Genomic DNA, 21,245 nt, shown 5'->3' on the forward strand with positions numbered 1-21,245 from the left:
TTTTATATCCTTGAATAATTGTTTATTCATTAAAATAATAGTGCATGTTGGACATTATTGTAAACAAAGACCTTGCAAACTTGTTATTTATTGATTTAGTGACTCAACTAGTGAAGTGTCACATAAGATCTATGTCAAGGCCCAGCAGGAGAAGCTATGATTTACAAAACAACAGCATGTTGTTATTCTTTGCTCAAGAGTTTTCATTGAAAAAAAAGTATTAATTTTCCTGGCAACAATCCAATTAAATGGATTAAACATAATTGTACTTTTTATTAAGGATTTTTAAAAACTCTTAATTCAAGAGAAAGTATTTTTAAAATATTTATAAATTCTCATATGCATTTTGTTTTGGTGGCCTCTTTTATTAAATATTTAATACAAAGTAAATAAATTATTAAAATCCTATCGAAATTTAAATCATTCTCTCATAACCCCCTTTAACTCCTTCATCATTCACAACCTTTTTGGATAGTAGAAAAGGCAAATGTTTCTTCCCTCTTTTTTGTCTGAAATCTCTAAAACTTTTAAACTTGCAGAACAGATTAAAGTGGTCCGTAATTGCCTAGTTTTTCAAAGCATCACCCTGGACCACACCCGGCCTTTGTCAGGTCCCCACTATCAAACAGTTTAGCCTGAATGGTGTACTGTAATCAACACCACTGGTTTTGCCTGGGGTGTCATTCCCTAATTCCTTTTGAGTGGGTATTTTGTGATTTTTTTTTTTACATGAAAGCTAAAAAAGTTATGGTCCAAAAATGATGTGGGAGTTATGAATAATTGTTTGACCTACCGTAATTGAAGAATTATATATTTGTGTAAGGATATCATTTTGGATTTAATTGGTTAAATAAAACAAAGAAATACTTGTTTGATTTTTATTGTTTAAACATTTTGATAAGGATGAGAACGGGACATACTTCACAAGGTTCACATCATCCTCCTGGGACCAGTTGTCCAAATGATAAGAACATGTTCTGTTAAGTAAGCTTCTAAATTGGATGATATAAAATCTTTTCCTCACCACCTCGGTCCACTTTTGGTTTCTAAAACTTGAAGTTAGTATAAATCATCGGCGCATTTGAACTCCACGAACGACACATGGCAGTAATCAGCTATGACTAGCCCCACTTCATACTGATGACTGTGCTTTGAACCTGCGGTTCAGTGACTCTTGTATGCCGGTGTTTCCTATTCATTTTACTTCGTGTTTATAGTATTGGAATCACATTTCATGTGAATGTATCTACAAGTAACTAAAGGACATTGAAGGAAGAAATTAGGTCCATTGATTTGTAAACATCTTTACAAGAAAATACACACAAAAATATATTAAACAAATTCTTAATGCTGATGAGATTGCATCATAGCAAATCACAAGAAAGACTACTTAAGGATGTTTACATTTTAAATAGGCATAAAAGAATAATGATGAAGGTTAGCCCTTAACTAATTATTAGGCCTATATCATCACATCATAATAAGTATCTTTAAAAACTCATAATCTGGCTATAGGTATTCCAGATTCATTTTGATTTATTTTTCCATAAAAATGGTATATAGGCCTAATAAATTAAATTTTTATAACTGCTGGTGAAGGTTGAAACATATACCGTTACTCTTGCTAGTTAGAAATTATTATTGATGTTCTATTCATGATAATTTTACATAGAATACTTAAAGATCCTTGTAAATTTGTTAATTTCCGTTTTAAAAAAATTGTTTTCTATTGCGGCTCTAGGCTCTGTGTACTATATTCATTCCCACAGGTTACTTAAAGGTTGTAGCTCTTTTTAATCATTAAACATTGATTATTGATTTTAGCATTAATGTACAGTAATTGATTAAGTATAGTTGAAGATCAGTGCCTATGGAAAGCCATGACCGTCAACGTCTCTGAAGAACAAGGTACACACAGAGGGGAATCTATTATTATACAACAGGCGTTATTGATTTCCATTCAGTACACTTTGTATAGTTATATAATCTGAGACAACAGGTTATATTTTGTAACATTTATCTAATATAAATCTCCATCCATATACAATAAGCATTGTATTAGAACATGGGGTGATAATAGAATATACTTATCTTCATGATTATCTATTGTGGTCTCCAGTGGAGAGGACTGGCCTCCAGTTAAGATTGCTAGATACCTGGAGATTTTCTATTTGACCATGGAGAAAGTGTTTTCTATCTGAACATTTAATTCATGCAAAAACTTTTAAGAAGAGCATAGCAAAATTTATCTTTTGGAGATTTCTATTCTGAAAATACATTGGTTGGGTCAAAAGGATCTGGAGCAGTGTTGATATTAAGATAATATCATCATTGTAGACATTAATTTTTATAATCAATATCTATATCTACAAGATTACCTAAATAACATGTAAACTATTTATCATGAACTTTAAAAATCATATTCTTGATTTGTAGCTCTTTGCAAATATCTTGGTTCGGATCATGTTCTGAACAATATGCTAAAAACTATAAAATGACATTTCTCCCTACGACAGCTATCATTTTATTTATTTTTTAAAATCTTATTATAGGCCTACTCTAATTTATTATATCTATATTATATTTCATTATTTAAGATCATATTACAATAGTTATTAATAGTAGTATGAACCAGATTTATAGTAGGCCTATATATTTTTTTTATTTATTTGCTTCAGGGGGAAAAAATTGATCTGTACAGTATATCATGACATTGCAATGTGATAATAAAGTATCTTGTTTCTAGTGTGAACTAGAATACAGAATTTCATAATTCCAGATTTGATTGGATGACCAATCAAAATATATGTATCATATTTTAGCATAATCATAATACAACAAATATTATTGGTTGTTTCTCATAGTATATCGTCAACCACAGATCTTCCAGGATCTATTTGTGATTCCACTTATTCCTGCCTTAGGATAAGGAAGTAGTTTAACTACTTATCTAAACCATGTCTAAACACACCCTTTCAGATGTAATTTTAATGGTGTTCTTTACCATAATCATAACCATGGTGAACCTAACAGTTTGTTAATTCGAGTTCTATTCTAATGAGTAACTGAGAAAGGTCAGAGGGGAACAAGAAGTCAGTTTCTTTGCGTGTATCATCTGGTTTGGAAGAATAATGCCAGTGTGTCGTTTCATTTGATACAAGTTTTGACATTCGAATCCTCTTTCGCTTTTGTTGACGCCAATTTGTCATCAGATTTCCGAATTGGTCGAAAATAAGATTTGTATTCACAGTTCGGATATTGCTCGGTTGAATCTTTTGTGGAGTAAACAAGGTAGTATAGAAGGTAATATACCTTTTGGCTTCAAACGTGTTTAATCATGGAGGTGTAAAAATAAACATTATTTTTATACCTCTGTGGTATAACCTACCTATGTATTGTTATAACCATTTGGTATTTTTATGTAGACTTTTCAGGATGTATTTTTAGTAAAATTTCTCATAACCTGCTTAACCCTTTTTTAATTTTCTATAATTGACTGGCTCTCATGTAGCGTGCAATATTCTATGACTATAAGTTATTGTTGACATTTTAAACTAAATTATTTGTATAAATGTAATGGCCATTGTTGTAAGTAGCTTTTAATCATCTTATTGTGTTCTTTCCAATTTGTGGTTGATTGTAAAAATGCATTGTTGTATTGTTCGTATGAGCAGCATGGCACAATTGGTTAGGCCAAAGTACTAGTAACATTTTTTTTTTTACAAGGCATATAAAAAACATTTTTCTAGTAGATTAGAGCACCCGAGGACTCCAAAACTGCCTCCAGTCTGTAGTTGGTACGTGATTTCCCAGGCAGCTGATACCTATGTTTACATCTAACAAGCCACCAAATCAATGGGTGCCTTCTAATAACATAGTTCTGTGGTCATCCGACACAGTAGGTGCTAAGTGATTCTAAATTGACGGAGCGTTTGTCCTTCCTATTACTATTAAATAACCAGCGTTGAACCAATTCATGCATAACCAAAACTAATATTTTTTTATCGGAACGTTTGATTAAGTCTAGTGCTTTCGTAAAAGAAGATTTAAACAATAAGTTGATAGTCATAAGTTGTCTCCATGGTCTGTTTGTTTTAACACTTGGGTAAAAAATGTCCATTAATAGTGGTGTTGTAAACTATTATCAGTATCAGGGATATTGTTTGACATTGTAACATAGGAATCAAAGTTTTATATACTATTGTTGATATTGTCAATGAAAGGATTCATTCTTCTAGGTATTTTTCAGATGGATGCTATGGCATGATAAATGATGTAGTAATTAATAAATCATACATAGTTCTAGGAAAATCAATAATTATAAAATACATACTGTAAATTAAGAAAATGGCATAAAGATTTTGTTTTAATGATCATGTAAATTAAATTGTTATTGAGTATTTTTTTTATGTTTATAACAATTTGAATAACAAAAAGATTTTCTGAAAGTTTTTGGGGAAAATTCATTTATAGTTTTTTGTTTCTCAGACAACACTATTTTATGTTATCCATGAATTTAATTTTTTCCTGGGAGTCAATTAAACTTGTAGTCTAGCGTATTTCCTTTTATTATTACCATTGTTATACCCACTGAAAAATCTCACATCCTTTCTCTTATCTTCTGTAGTTCCTTTATTTTTTAAATTTCATTCCAACAATAATTTGCAGGTATGGTAGCATAGATATAATACCATGTGTTTCTATTGTTATCCTGCAGATTGTCTTAGTTTGTGATGTACTGGCGTCCTGTGATCAACAACCAAAATGGCGGTCTGCAGCTCCGGGATCACCAAGGCTCACCCTATAGACAGCTTCACCGCGATACCGAAAAACATAGACTTCAATATCACACCACCTCAAGTAATCGAATCGCCCACAATGGGCAGTGTAACTAGTCTGATCGACAGAGGTGATTCAATACTAAGCTCACATTCTACCGGAACCTCAGGACAACAGAACCACGTATACGAAGAAGTGGATATTCAAGTAGGACCACCGAAAATTACGCCTTTCAGCGGAAAATTAGAAAAGGTGAGATTTTTTAAAGGAACATTCATATCATTGATTAAATTGTAAAGTAGTATGATTAAAAAATTCAAGAAATTACAAACTATAGGTCTCTCTTCAATCAAAGGCCACTTTAGGTTTCAATGGTCTTTAGCAGCTTTGGTCTCTAATTAGAATAATATAAATAAAAGACATTTATTAATTTGGGACCATAGAAAAATGATCATTAATTGGAGGTAGTCTTTAATTGGAGGGAGACCTGTATTTGATAATAATGGACTCTGTTATCATAATTTCAATTCAATCTTTATTGGTCCAATATATTAAATAAATATATAAGAAAATCTTTGTTTATACACTGCAATAGATTAAAGGAGGAAATTCAATATATATAAAAGATTAAGAAACACAATTCAACTTACAATTCAAATAGATTCAAAGGTAAAATTAATAAAGGAAAAATCAGTATTCAATATAAAAAGCTAAATTTAGTAATTATAAAGGTAATCAATTTATTGTTCTGAAAAAGATTTTTTTTTGGCTGAAATGATTATTGAATAGAAATAGGTGATACAAAGATACTGGAAATGGCCTTGCTAATTAACAAATCACTAACAAAGCATTTAACAAATTCAGAATAAGGTTAATGACGAGTAATTGTTGTACCAGTCAGGCCTTTGTCATTTCAACACAATACAGGTTTCCATTAATTCCCTAACCAATGTCAAAAAGATATAAATAAATATAAGTCAGATTTTCATACACTCATCGTTTTAACTTTTATTTAGTGTTCAATGTCAAAAAGTTATACCAATGTATGTATCTGATTATTTGTCTCATCTGATTAATAACTTAATAGTTAAATCTAAATCAATCCATTGTATTGCAGAAATCACACCATGGAGGAATAAATTAATCTTATTCCTATTGGCCATGATCACACCAATTTAAATTTCATTGACAAATTAGGTTCCGGCCTGTGTATCATGTACTGTAATCTTCACAATTTGTAAAAGACAGTTGAATACAGTATAAATAATAAATAAATCTAAGAATTTTTTTAAGAAAACAATTTATAAAAGGAACATGTTAAAAACAACTGACATAGGCCTATTCATATCAAAGCAAATAAACTGATATAATGATAATTAATAACATGTGTGGCTTAAATAATTGCTAGGCTGCATGCAATGATAAAATAATTACCAAATATTTTCTTAATAGATACATTTGCTTATCTCAGGCCGTGTGGATAAATCCATTTCACTTTGTTCTGGACCATCAGTATCTTTGATTGATGGAATAGAAGAATGAAGTCCTTGACAACCTATAAAATATAATTAGCAAGTGTCCCCCTGTGGTTAATTTACACTGGTGGTAGATGCTTTCTACACCTTGCAAGTAAACTCATCAATGGGTTAACTGTTAGTATAGTAGGCCTCCTTAAACTTCTGCTACTCACCCTGTAAGACCACCAAGTTATGTGATGACCTAGAAAAATCTTGGTTTGTGTTTCATAAACTTGAGATAGGACAGTGTAAAAACATTTTTTTTTTCAAAATAGAAAGGCAAGTCTTTTTCTACCTTGTTTCTTAAACCAGTGGCAGGAGGTGGTGACTAGAAGCCTAAACATGAGTGTGTCTATTTGATAAATATATTTATATTTTTATTTATTTATTCAAACTCCCTTGGCAATTCAAAAACACTTCATAAAACATCATAAAAAAAAAAACATTGCTAATGAAGAGAAAGGCTTACAGGTGAAATACACCTCTGGAACTGCCAATCCCCTTATCCCCTTACTAAGTTATTGCACATTGCAAGTTCAACTAGATAAAAAAAAAAAACTTATATATTATATAAGCTATCATTACAAGATCGTTTAAGACAACCTTCTTGCATAACGACACATACACAAGAAAATATTTTTAATTTTTGTTCCGCCTACTTTCAATTTCTTTCCAAATTATAAAGTTTGCCTAAACAATGTATAAAGAAAGTATCGGTTTGACTGATTTGAAATTGTAGGCCTGAACTTGTGCACCAATGTCTTAAACAATTAACTTTGCATATAATGTCTTAACCCATTAACTTTACATAATGGTGGCTATTGTAGAAGATATTGAGGTGAATGACCTTTGGGCATGGACACAGGATATCTGTGGTTTGTGTTCCATAGCAAATCTTGGTTTTAACTTTATTGTCTTGGCTTGAAAGTGTTGTGATACAGTGTTGTGATACAGTGGTGTACTCTCCAGTTGAAAGTTATTACAGTATTTTGTTTGTAGTTAGATAAAGTTATGCTTGGGAAACTTTTTAAGGAAGATGGGACAAACAATGTAGAATTATTGGATCTGTAGCACAACTCAACAGGCATCCTAAATAGATTCTTGATTTAACAAAAAGGCATTTATAATTTGTTTATTCAGAACTCATTTGAGCAGATTAGTGTGCAGGGAAATCACTCAACAAACTCCAAGATAAGAAGTACAATACAAACTTGTTAACAAATATTGAGTTTTAGGAAGATTTGTGATTGGTCTATGTTTGTTCTGCTTCAGCTGGTTTGCATTTTAGATTTTTTTTTTAGGGGAGCCTGGATAATGGGATACTGTGAAGTTGAGAGTCCATTCCAAACAAGCCATAAATCGTTTGATGAGGCTAGATGAGTGCACACTCAGCAGGCTAGATGTGGGTCAAGCAGGCTCATTTCGGCTTCAGTCTGTGCTACATGTGGACATCAGAGTAGGCTAAACTCCACATTCAGCCAGCTAGTTTCAAATCCTCTGGACATCTTACATTGTCTATATTTATTTACTATTTTTACTGAAAAGTTTTTTTTACTGGTTGAACATTTTTACAAAGGTAAGTGTTCAGAAGATTCTGTACTTATATACATCTATAAGAAGAACATTTTACTATTTGATCCATCTTTAGTAGTAATAATACTTCTATTTTTTTTAAATTTTATTAATTTTACTGAAGTAATGCTTGCATTTAGAGCATAGTGCATGCACATAAATCCTGCTTTAGTCTAGTTTTGATGCAGTAAATTCTTTGAACTCTTCTCTTCTGGAAATCTGTCATAAAAATATCAGACACATAAATATTCCATCGCTGTTAATTGGTGAATCGTGTGAATACCGTAATTACACTCAATCGCATAACACTTCCTCCTAATATTGCTTTTGGTACGGCTAAGTGATGATGATGAAGATGAAAATGGATTTTGCCTATATTTGGTGATGCCGGTTTAGTTAAGGTGTAGCCTAAAGGCAAAGTCCTCAGTTTTCAATTTCAAAACTGCGAGTATAACAATCATCGTGGTGTCTGATTCTCCTCAACTAAACACAACCTTTTCCCAAAGCAGTACACACTTGCTTGACTTCATTAGGCTTCGGAAATGGATTTCCACATCTTGTATCCTGCATGTGATGAGGGATAAAATGGTTCACAACTCGATTTTTCCTCAGGTTAAATATTTCACTGTCTTGTAAATTTAAGGAAAATCCACAAGAGTTGTTTTCATTTCAAAAGATAAAATAGGTTTAACTTTAAATGAACAAGAGCGACCATTTACTGGTCCATGCATTCCACCACGCATAAATGCAGTACAGGCGTAAATTATTATATTATGTTTTTGGAAGGACTAATAAGATAGAATATTTAGAATGTTCATTTGTACAAAATTTTAAAATTAGGAAAAAAAATGAATAACAAGACGCGATTCAAATGCATGACCGTTGTTTCTTAGAACACATCCTTAACCAACCGCGCCAACCATGCAAAGTACCTTATTAGTGGTAATAGCAATAATGGACAGTCCTTTGCTGACACCCTTGTTTTGTGTTATAGGTGTAAGGGCAACCCTGGGGTCCAACTTAAAAAAAGGATGATGAAATCCCCTCTGGTGTATGTGTACAAAATTTCATGCACGTCCATTCAAAACTGGCGACGTTGCATTTTTATTCTCATTACAATTTTAAATTAAAAGCCAAAACTTAATTACAATCTGAATATTGATGTAATATATCTAATTGTTTTTTGGGGTTTTTTTCTGGGTTTACAGAGACGATATATCTGTTACCTTAATTGCGTTTCTTATACTCCGATAAACATTTAATGGAATTAGATTTAGTAAATTTACCTCCTGATTTTCCTTAAAAGTCTGTTTTTAGTTATGTGGTTAGGTTAATCTTCAGCATAATCTTGATTACAGTCATCAACTTTGTTTTTTGCTGTTACTATGGTTATGAGTTGTGTGACTCAAACTGCATTGTTTCAAAGACAACCACACCACAAGGTTATAATTTATCACCATTACTGTTCTCTTTATAATTACCATTATTCTCATAATCTTTGTACTTTGTGGCCGGAGGATAAGTAACATGCAAAGGGGAAGCATTTGGAAATTTGAAAATGTGCATTAAAAAAATGACAGCTTCTCTTCAACGATGTTAATAAGTCTTCGTGAAAAAATTTCACGATTTATTAAACTGAATGGCTAATATCTGCGACAGCATACAATGTAACATAATTTATAGTATTATTTAACTAATAGGTATGAAATATCTCTTGGCACAGAAATAATAATTTGAACACCTTGACATTAATTTTTGGCCCACGGAAAGCTTTATGTGGGCCAAGGAATGAATAAATGTAAAATAAAGAATATATAAATATAAGGAACAAGTGCCAATATGGTACCCTACAGAGAGTTCAATAATGCTGGAGTTAGTAGGAATCCTAATTCCTCTAGAGGACCTGTGTGTTTTCAAACATATTTAGGCATAATTATTTTATTTCTGGGTGGTATGTAAATGGCAATGTTGATAAAGTGACTTGCACAAGGAGAAGCCAGAGACACAAGCATTTACAGCCTGGGATTTGTACCTAGGCCTGGAGGTTGCGAGTCCCAACAGCAAAAAGGAAAAATTGCGCCAACCTATCCGTCATCACAATATATTATTCTTGGGTAGAGAGAGGCGAAGAAGATAAAGAAAAATACAATTTGCTCTAGTCCATTATATTTGAAAACAACAGTAAACTATATTATGGGTTTGCATTCATATCTCTCCACATCCGAATTTCCCTACTTCCATCATTATTACTATAGTATGAAGTGACCACCTGATCCTCATAATAAAAAGCCTTGACAAAATTAGGATGGAAAATTATAATCCTAGTAAAAGCACATTGTACATGGTCAGTATAATGTTTCCAATCATAAAATACAAATTTCATTACAGTCTATAATATTTCATTCAAGAACGACCTTGCAGTTGAAGTTTAAAAAAATTAATGTTTTACGAATAAATTACCAATTGACAAGTTTTTAAAGTACTTTCTCATGACCCAAGCCTTAGTATGCCCCATTTGCATATATCCTTGTAATGCATGGGGAAGTGTAAATATCCTAAGCTATTCAACCGGTGATAGGCTACATGATGATTTTCTCTAAAATTGTGATTAAAATTTAAAAGATGAATTTTGAACTTTGTACACTCAAATTCTAAAGGTTTATGTTATTCTATTAAGTTTTACAAATAATTATTAGATACAGATAGTTGACATTACCACGACAAGGTTGTATAGTAGCTGTATAAAACAAAGGATGGATGGGTGTTATCATTGGTAATCTCTAAATAATGGATTTTGAGGATGGGCAAAGGGGGTTGATAAAGGATGCTGAAGGGCCATGAATTTAGCTTTATACCCGATTCACACGTGAAGTTAAATTTAACAAAAAGTAACAAATTGTAACCGAGCGATCTCCCGAGTTATTCCAACCGAGATAAAAAGCATTCACACGCGTCTGTATGGTAATGCCAAGGTTGTGTAAAATTTATTCAGTGTTTATTCAATGAACCATTTTTTCCCCTACTGCGATATAGGTCTAGCCTAGGCCTAGTTGAGAACCCCTGTCACAGATGGACTGTCGAACTCGCCATCACAGTAAACATTCGAAGCAATCAATACCCTTAACAACTGCTGTACTACTACTACTAAACTAGGCATAGCTTCCAACGTTTCTGTCGACTCTTGTAATACTAGTAATAGTACTAACACCATCCTGACGTTCATTTTATGTATATCTTCTTCTTCTACCATTAATAATTAACATCAATAACAAGGGTAATTCATTCATCATTGAGAAAAACTAGGCCTATCTATTTCTAGTGGATCAGAATCGTATGCAGAAGGAAGAAAATTCAAAGAACCCCGTGAAACAGTAGATTGTTGTGTTGAAATCCCTGCGCATGCGCAGACCCATCCATGTTACATCTCGGAAGCTTTACCAGCCTCAGCGAGGCTGGTAAACATTACCGAGACGTTCCGAGATTTTACAAGGATATTACACGGAGGTACTTTCACACGTGCCGTAAAATGTTACTTTTGGTTACATTTGGTAAGATTTTTGTGCGTGTGAATCGGGTATTAGACTGACTGGGTGAAATTTTCAAGGCTGAGTGGCCCTGCCCACCTCCACCCACCATAACTACATCCTTGTCACCCTCACTTCTTTACAAGTGTATATAGTAATTATAAATCTGTTTGTTTTTTTTTCTTTATAGAATATTCAATTGTTTATGGAAGGAATTGCCACTTAATTGTACTGTCAATAGTTTTTACTCTAAATAAATTCTTGTAATCTCTGAATGATTGTAAATATAAATACTGCACATCCATCCAAAAAAGATATATTTTTCTAAAATATAAAGTGATTCTATGTACTGAAGGGGATTTATTAACTAATACTTTGAGTAGCTTTAAAAGTCCAATTATTAAAGTTTTAAATTGATATGCTGGGCATACTAATTACAGGTGAAGGTACCAATCAATAATTATAACAAATCAAGTTTCATCTATTTTAATGCAAGTACTGTAGATATTGGCGAATTGCTTGATGGGGAATACAAGTAACATTCTATGTCTACAATAAACAACATAATGGGACAGATATTTTTACAGTGTCACAATAAGCTGCTAGCCTTTTCACCTTTGAATTATTCTTGTCACCTCATGTTACCGGTATACATTCATTCGCATATTAGTTTTTTTTGGACGACCTGTTGAAGGCCATGGTATATTTATCTCAATTATAATTCCATCACGTCCTTAAAGACATAGACCTTTCAAAAATCACAGGGAAGAACATGATGAGAAAAATATGTTTCCGTGTGAAATATTTAAGGGATTGGAAAAAACTGGCAATGCCATAGGGTACTACTTAAAATAGGTTACTAGTGGAGTGGAGTGGAGTAGCTTGGTGGTTAAGATGTTTGCCTTCCAAACCCAGGTCCTGGGTTCAATTCCTCTACTGCTCATAGAGTTACCTGTAGCTTGCCTTCCTATCATAATAATCCTAGGCTGGGATCCTGTGACGCCACGACTATTTTCATGTTACTGAAAAAAAAACTTCACGGTATTTTTTAAGTTATTCCGATGGCATTTTTACATCTAGAAAAATAATTTGAAAAGATGTTTGTCCTGCCTGATCTGTTATAAGTACTGATGAGTATAACATGTCAGATAGGGAAAACATCATTTCATAATTCTTTAAAGGCTTATAAAATAGATTTATAATTTTAGTTTGAAGCATTGTTTCATCTTGTAATTGGTGAGTGTTATGCTTACTGTTGGTTTTGAAGATTTTTTTTTATTAGGGAACAAATACATTATAAAAGAGGCATGAATGAAACTTATGAGAGGCACTAATTTTGAAAATGAGGATTTACTCCACATCTTATTGGGGGTTTTTTCCCATAAATTGTTTTCTAGTACAGTGTGTTGTCTGTAAGCAAGGTTAAAATGAACCGTGAAACTTGTGCCTCAATTGCCAAAATTCTGATATTAATTTTCTGAATGTGGAGAGTTCAATTAACATAAAGTGATAAGACGTGTTGGAAGGAAACAAGGTATAGTTTAATGTTTATATTTTCTTTTCCCACTGGGAACCTGTAAACCAATTAGTTTGTACAATGTGCCATATCTTAATAACACTTGCATTCCCAGGTGACAGATTTGTTCCACATTATTTGCAGCCGATCTGCAGTGTAATAAAAAATTTCAATTCTTCGGGATTGAAATGTACACCTAAAATATATTAATCTTAATTAATGATATAAAATATAATAATTTAACAAAGACCCCATAGGGAGCAGTGCTGCATTCAACCAACAATCCCCTCCTCCCACTCCCCCTAAATTTTTCAAAATTATTTTAAATAATTTGATTAAAAAAAAGAAAATTACATTCAAATTAAAGTGGGAGAATCCAGCCATCTAGATGTGTCATAATCATAAATTTTCCCTCTTTATAAAAAAATCAAATCACTATCAGGTACTGCTTTTCATTGGGCCTTTGAACAAGACACATTTTTAAAGACTTATTGTCCCATGCATGTGAAATTCATTTTTTAAATTAACTTGCCCATTTTGAAGTAACTCTGTATATCAACATGAAATTAGAAATTTGTGTACAATATTTAAAAATGTTACCCATACAGTAATTTAACACGGGAAGTGTTTTATTATTTTTATTATAGTTATTCAGTTTAAAATCAGTGTACACATTTTTTTTAATTCAATAATTTCTATGCTCAACTTAATAATTTTTATGTTATGGCAAAATGAGCATGTTAATTTCAAAATTAATTTTTATTGTTTCAAGGGAACAAAAAAAACATTTTAATGCTCTTCTTAAGTGTCATGTTTTGGTCACAAGATAACTTTCTGTTTGACTGTACTATAGGCCTATTTTCTAAAACTGTTAGGTGTTACCTGTTTCTTTTCCGCAGCACTTATTAAATGGTGTAATTAATACTGTATTATTGGCAGGTACTCTGTATTAAAAATCATGATTATTTATAATAAAGTAAGTACTTTTGGTACTTATTTCTTCCAGCTTAAAAATAACCTACGGCTAAGCACCTCAATCAAGGGTTAAAACACTTTATTTTGTTGTTATTAGCTGAGGCTTAGCTTGTCAAGCATTTAAGATCTTTAGATCTAAGTTTACCTGGATTAGAAGGGGAGATAAGGTTTTGAATGGGGTACTGTATTGTGATTTACAAAGCACTAAGTTATTAATACTTATAATATATAATAGACAACATTAAGTTGGAGCCATTCAGTACTGGGGACTCGTTTACTGTACTCCACCCATATATGCTTGAGGTTAGGAATATGAATTTGCTAATTGAGCGATCAAAAAGCTTGGAACTATTAACGAAATGTGTAAGTTATCAATTTGGTAAATAAATCTTATTATTTTGTAGTTTAACAAAATGAATGTTGCAGCCTATAGGTAATGTTAGTGAAGTACAATAATATTTTAGTCATAGCAATGCAGAGAAATAACTGAAATGCAAATAATGTATAATAACTGTTAATTTATTACCGGTACACAAAATATACCTTTAGACTTTAGGTTGGTCTACAGTTAAAACCGATTTTATAGTTGGCCAAATTTGGGGGTTTTTTTGTACCTTTAGAGACTATATTATAGTACAAAATAAAAATTTGTAACATCTATTAAATATGCACTACTGTAAATCAAGACATCTTTCTGTAAACATGATACAATTTTGTAGGACCTTTATGTCTGTTTTTTGATGGCCTGGGACTCAGTCAAGTGCCACTATGGCTTAGTGCCAATTTCTCCCTGGCCAAAGTCTCTTTATCGACCTTAAAAGTAAGCCTACACCTTAGCTTATGAATACAGAGCTTTCAGTTCTCATGGTTGGAGCCAATCTACCTTTGACTCCACCTCAACATGGCCTCTATCATCCCTCTCTGTGACACCATGCATCATGTGATTCAAAGAATGCTTCTTGTAATTGCCATAGAGATCGATGATTCAAAGACACTTCAAAAGTCTATGGGCTAGGCAAGATCTTTTCTCTCAGTACACTGCGGATCACAGGGGAATACGTCATCAGTTCTGGTCACTTGAGTTGGATAAATGAGGTACTATATAAGCCCAGATTGGATCAATCTCTGTCCTAGATTTAGGAGATTTACAAGCAACAGAATTTATTACAAGTGGAATATAAAGTTAACTTTATGTGAATTTTGATAACGGTTCAAACAGTTTTCTCAACACTGTGTTGCCCTTTCCAGTTGAAATAGCTCTGATTCTGTCAAAGACTGAAGGAATGCATTCTACCTGTGCAGGTATGTTTACAAGGTGAGGATTGAAATCCTCTGTCGAATGTCATATGCTACCTGTAGGGCCCACCTGTATGTTGCTATGGAGCTGCAAGTAATAATTTCATTGACATCGCAAGCTAGGCAGCATGGGACGAGAACAGTCATATTTAATTCAACTTTGACAATTAGTCGTTCATAGGGGATTTGGTGGCAGTAAATAATAGGCCTACGAGTTATGGGATTGAAATTAGGGCAACTTCGTCATGTGACTGATATTCCCATAATCACAGGTAACTCACAGTCTATGCATTTATATCTGAACTAAAAACAGTAATGATAAATTAGCTGTTCCATCAAATGTAGTGGATGATGATTTGGAATTCATGATGATGACATAATTAATGTCGAAATATTGAATCTCGACACGATGGCGTGCATTTCGATACTTGGAGTATGTATTATACTATCTTATCTGAGATTAATCATTGGACCTTTCGGTATTTGGAAATAGATTGTTTATGTTTTGTAGATATGTTTTATTCTTTAACAATGGTTTTGAGGATGTTTATATTTATGTTCAATGATGTATATTATCCATTGTTCTGTGATAGGAAACTATAATGTTATACAGTATAGGCAGGTACTGTAGAACAACACATTAGATGAGTTAGTTCAATTAAGTAGAAAATTGCCCTAACACACACCTTAAAAACATTAAAATATGTTTTTAAGACGATTTTCCGATGATTGGTAATTTTTTTTTTACTGCTTTTTATCATCCGCAATGTAGGTGGGGGTGACTGGTGTAACAAAAGAGATGACACCATTTTCTAGGCATGGCATCTCTTAAATTACTGAATTGCCACTGTCTGCATGATTAAGTAGAGATCACCACCTGAAATACTAACCACATGCAAGAGGTCTTTCCTCCTATTCAGAATTCCAGTTTCTGGGCTTTGGCATTTCTAGGCCTCAATACATAAATCTTAAAACATTAGTGGTTTTATTTAAAGTTGAATTCTGACTGTTTATACCATTAACATAAAACATAAGCCAGCTTTGTTTGTGGAACTATTATTTTAAGGGCCATCGTTCAGGTGAGGGGTAGGATCATATATATATTTCGGGTGAAATGTCAGAAATAAGATTTTCTCCACTCAAGATGATGAGTTGGTCCTATAAAAGATGTGGCCCATTAATAGAGGTGGTTCTCAATGTATTTACCAAATATGCTTGAAATTGACAGTCTTGCCAACCCATGTTTCTTAATCATGTACTTTTGAATACTTGAGACAAACATTCATTCATTCTTATATAGCTCAACAGAGGTGGGAAAGAGATAAACATACAGTATCCTAGGTAGTCAATCGTTGTAAAGCCACTTAATCTATTGTCATGGCAACCCCCCCTTACTTTCCTTCAGCAAGGACAGATATGTAGGTTTTCTTATTAAAAGTTGTTGGATTTATTTGATTGGCCTTGTTTTTCTGATTAGAAAGCTTAAAATTCCTCAGGCTTGTGTACTTTCTGTTCTAATAACAATTTTAGGTTAATTTATATTGTTCAGCATCAAACAAAAACTACCACTAGGATTCTGTTTAAGTACAAGTACTAATTATTGTTGTAGGCCTATATTATTTATTTCATTAGTTGTATTCTGGAAACAACTATTGTATTTTAGTCCAGATTAAAATTATAAAATTTCATAAAATGCCATTTTAATAATCGAAATACGTCATATTGAATGATTGTCTTGTAATGAATCAGGTTTTTTTTCTTCCAAATTCTGTTTATAAGTCATTGCAATTATTAAATTAGAATGCATTTTAGATTTTATAAAATGAATTATTATTCTGCAAGGCAAATGCTGTGCTGTAATTTATAAGTATTCAGATATTCATATGTAATTGAGTGTTTTAATAGCCTTAAGGAACAGCATGTTTATTGTGCTAAACCGAGAACACTGTGCAAAGAATATTTTGTGGAATTATAGCTCAATATTTATTCTGTATCAATTACTAGCCTGGAAAAATTGACATATGGTAACAGTATCTCAATGCACTCTGATGGCATTTGTCACAGCAACAAAAAAAAAACGTAGATTTGTTCTTGGTTTTTGTAAACTTCTTACCGGTAACTACAATATCCTTCCCCCTCCCAATTAAAAAAAGGCTCCCAGAGGGAACGTGTGTATACTGCCTTATACACTTCTTTAAAAATTTTTACATATTTATCTGAATTGGGAATCAGTTATCTCGTCTCTATGAGTTTCGAACGCAATTTTGTTTTGACTTTCGAACTCTGTTCGTTTTCTAATAGGGCACCCCTATCTCATGGTAGTACCCATCATGCACCTCTCCACTGGATTTACCCGCTCTTATGGGGGTTAACTGCCAGACTACAAAATACTGTCTACTGCATCCCAGAGGAGGTAGTAGACACAAAAATGAAAGAATTTGTGTACATAATTTACTATATGTACAGTACTGCATTTAAATGATTCAGTGCCTGCTTCAAGGTCTCAACTTGATGACTGTTTAATCTTTACCTTAAGGTTTGTCCACAAATTTGTGGGATATGTCCGTATATGGACATGGTGATGTAATATTACATTCAAATATGGGCATATTTGTCATATGAAATGTTGTAGTGTAGACAGAACTTTATATGAGGTAAGATATTTTGCACAGGAATTACAGCCCTCTCGGAGGTCTGTTTTGTTTTTTTTTTTAATCAAATGAATATTTTATTAATCCCCATAGGAAATCCTTCCTATGAATATTTACCACAATTTGTGTTCAGATAATGACTTTTAAATTCCATGTATAAAGGATCACTTGATGTCAAAATATTGATCACCCAGAAAGAAGGAATAATGGCTGCAATTGATCAGTTCTCATCACCACAAATGGGATTATATCTGCAGGAATAATTTCATGCTGATGTCCTTTGTTTTTGTGTTTTCAACCTATACTGTCTGATATTATGAATGGTACATTGTAACAATGTATACTGTGTAATAATATTTCTAACGAGAGTGATATGACAGACAGTAAGTGCATTTCCTATTTAATAATAATGTGTGGTTTTATCTTTGCCTATAGCTAGGTGTAAGACTTTTGTGTTGCCTTTTTTTTTAGCTCTCAAATTTCAGGCAAGATCAAGTTCATTATTTCCAATGAACATATGTTCACTATGTAAATTTCATGTATGCTACAATTTCCAATGTATTGGAATGCAGGTGATTAGTGATCCATCCATCTAGTGAGCATGGAGCTTATAGGGAATTGGTGATGACAAAGGGATGACAAAGGAAGGGGTGGGGGTGGTGGGCACACTATCTAAGAAACTAAGGAGCTGATATATTTTGCCTCGCAAATTTTCTATGAGAATGCAATCTTTTTCATTATCAATGTGACAGTATTGTTCACTAATTTTTAAACCATGCGCATTACAGTATTAATGTGACAATAGCACATGGCAAAGGGAGGGGGGAGGGGTGGCACAATATCTGAGAGACTAAGGAGCTGATGTATTTTGCCCAGCAAATTTTCTATGAGAATGCAATCTTTTTCAGTATAAATGCGACAGTATTGTACACTGTACACAGTATATATTGTACACAGTATATTTGCACATTATTAATGTGACAATAACACGCATCATTCTAAAGTGAATTCTGCACAGAGTGGTCTTGTGATAATTGCAAACATGTAATTGACAACACACAATATATTATATATGACACATTAACTGAGTTTGAATACTGCACTTATTTATTAACATTTTTTTTTTCTATTTCAACAGCATAAAGAAAAGGGATTGATACGACCAATCGCAATGCATCCGTGCACGTCGCCGCATTCATCTGGCAAAATTAAACGGACAATGTCTGCGTCTCCTAAACCAAGTGTTCCTGATAACATTCGTGATCTTAGACGTGTTCCTGATGTGGTCTTGGCAAATCAGCGAAGAGACTATGGAGGTAATCATTTCCAGGAACCGCCAGTGAAAGCATATTCCCTACAAGACTTAAACTCTTCCTCTCTACATCCCACCTTCCATCCAAACTTAGCATCTATTTCTGACGGTCCAGAGTCAGGTCGACGGAATAAAAGCGGTAAATTGCATCCGTCACAATCATTAAACTACCTTAATGGAAATTACAACACGATTAGTGGATCGCCCTCTACAAAAGGACCCTTGGAACATCGTATGCGAAATCACAGTCACAATAACTTGTCCTCTGATAAGCATATGAATCATATAAACGAATCGCTACGCTCAAGTCACGGCAGTTTATCATCATCTGGCCGAGTGTCTGGATCAGGACACCAGGAAGGATGGTCTCCAACTTCCAGACACTCATCTAGGCAATCATCTCGTGGGTCATCAGTTTGTGTCGAAGAAGACGAGCTGCTAATGCTACGTAACAAAGTGCAGGTGAGTTATTTATTTTTTCATCATAACTTATAGTATCCAAATTAATTTTTGTATGACTGATTGGGCAATATGTGTTCAGGCGATACATTCTTTATTTCAATATCATGAAAAGAACCGTTCGTTTTAAACAGGCAAACGTACAAATTGTCAACAATGTTTTACCCGAATCCTTTCATCAATCCTTCCTGTAGCAAAGCTCTAAATTGATTCCATAATAAACCTACAACAAGCAATTACTGTCCACTGGGATTTCATATTGATTAAGATAGTATTGAGCTGATGTGTAGCTTCCAGCAGGTGATGTAAACCTTGGCATCAAGCCAGTTTTAAGATATCTGATGCAAGTGGCAGACTACAGCCACTAACTAACTGATATACCATGTGTCGGCTGAGCTGAGGCTGGTCCTCATCATTAAGTAATTATGTTGTACAACAAAGGGACAGACACTGTACTACAGAGGATCTTTATGGAAAGTGAAAGGTATGTTTCTCTAGCTGGTAGATGTCAAGATGGTGTATTTGTTTGACTGCTAGCTGCACAAAAAAATTACACAACTCTTGAGAATACAGTAAAATATCTAATATCAATGGAAACTGGTAAGTACTCTAGAGTCTAGGTTTTTTGTCGGAAATGATATAAACAGAGAGAAGTATTAACAAAACTCTTGAGAATTCAGTCAAACAACCTATTGAATTGAGAATCTTATGTATGGGTTTCCTTAAGAATAAATAAATGTAAACATGGACAAAATATCAAAACTCCTGAGTATATAGTCAAATATGTAATTCAATGGAAATTGGTAGGTACTATAGAATTAGTTTAAGTCGGAAGTTATGTATTCCCTTGAGAATACAGAAAAATAGTTGATTTCCTTGGAGACTAGTAAGTACAGTAGTTATAAATATGAATGAAAGTAAACAGTGCAGCTATAAGTACTGAAGTACAGTAGAGTGTCAAGGAAAATGTTACCATATATACCTCCATGGTTGTACTATAGTTTTTGAATGGGATTTGCATTTTTCCACTCTCCCCCATCTCCCTGTACAGGATGGACATTACACACAAATTCCCCACATATTCCCACATGCGCGCACAGATTTTTATTTTTCAAAATTTTTAAAAAGTTACCATAGGGAGGTATAAGAAACAATTTTTTATTTAAGTTTGGCTTTATAGAGTTTCATATTGGCTGTCTAATAATCATTACTGCTGTCCCTAGGTAAATCTATAGAGGCAAGCTAGTTTCTAGTAAATTAGTCAGTGGGCTTCACACGAAACCAATTTGTGCATTCCATGCAGAAAACGTCTCCGTTATAGTACTATCCAGTATCGTGTCTTTAAAATCCACGCATTTTTGATAAGAGGCGTCAACTCATCTAGCATTATTCAATAAGTTTATTATGCTATGTAAGTAGTGGTGCGGTTATAACATATTCAAGGGGTTCTCAATTCAATCGTATATCTTGCGACATTTACACAGTATAGTATCTTCCTTGCTACAGTACATACTTTTAATGAAATGGCCTCCGACTGGTTTTATGACTACAATATTCATATTTCTAATTAATTGGCACTATAATACTTTTCCAATTATTTTGAATTTTGAAGTATTGAAACCAAAATAAAATACTAATTATCGT

General features: G+C 33.1%; 1 protein-coding gene across 11 annotated transcripts in view; it reads left to right on the forward strand.

Moving 5' to 3' along the window:
- The window catches only part of LOC117117958 (leucine zipper putative tumor suppressor 2-like), a 58,457-nt gene that overhangs the window by 24,356 nt on the left and 12,856 nt on the right, over positions 1–21,245 (forward strand). For 6 of the 11 annotated variants that reach the window (XM_033262452.1, XM_033262455.1, XM_033262458.1 and 3 more), the window contains exons 2-3: positions 4,718–5,031; positions 18,969–19,604. In XM_033262452.1, the coding sequence (XP_033118343.1) occupies positions 4,765–5,031; positions 18,969–19,604 (903 nt within the window). In that variant the 5' untranslated portion in view covers positions 4,718–4,764. Of the gene's footprint in view, positions 1–2,992; positions 3,304–3,772; positions 3,899–4,717; positions 5,032–7,535; positions 7,873–14,170; positions 14,247–14,772; positions 15,186–18,968; positions 19,605–21,245 lie in introns of those variants that run through there. The other 5 variants (XM_033262453.1, XM_033262454.1, XM_033262460.1 and 2 more) reach the window with 5 other exon arrangements.

This window comes from Anneissia japonica, unplaced genomic scaffold, assembly GCF_011630105.1.
Source record: "Anneissia japonica isolate Jap-2015-1 unplaced genomic scaffold, ASM1163010v1 scaffold288016_len413324_cov198, whole genome shotgun sequence".
In the NCBI taxonomy this organism is placed as follows: Eukaryota; Metazoa; Echinodermata; class Crinoidea; order Comatulida; family Comatulidae; genus Anneissia; species Anneissia japonica.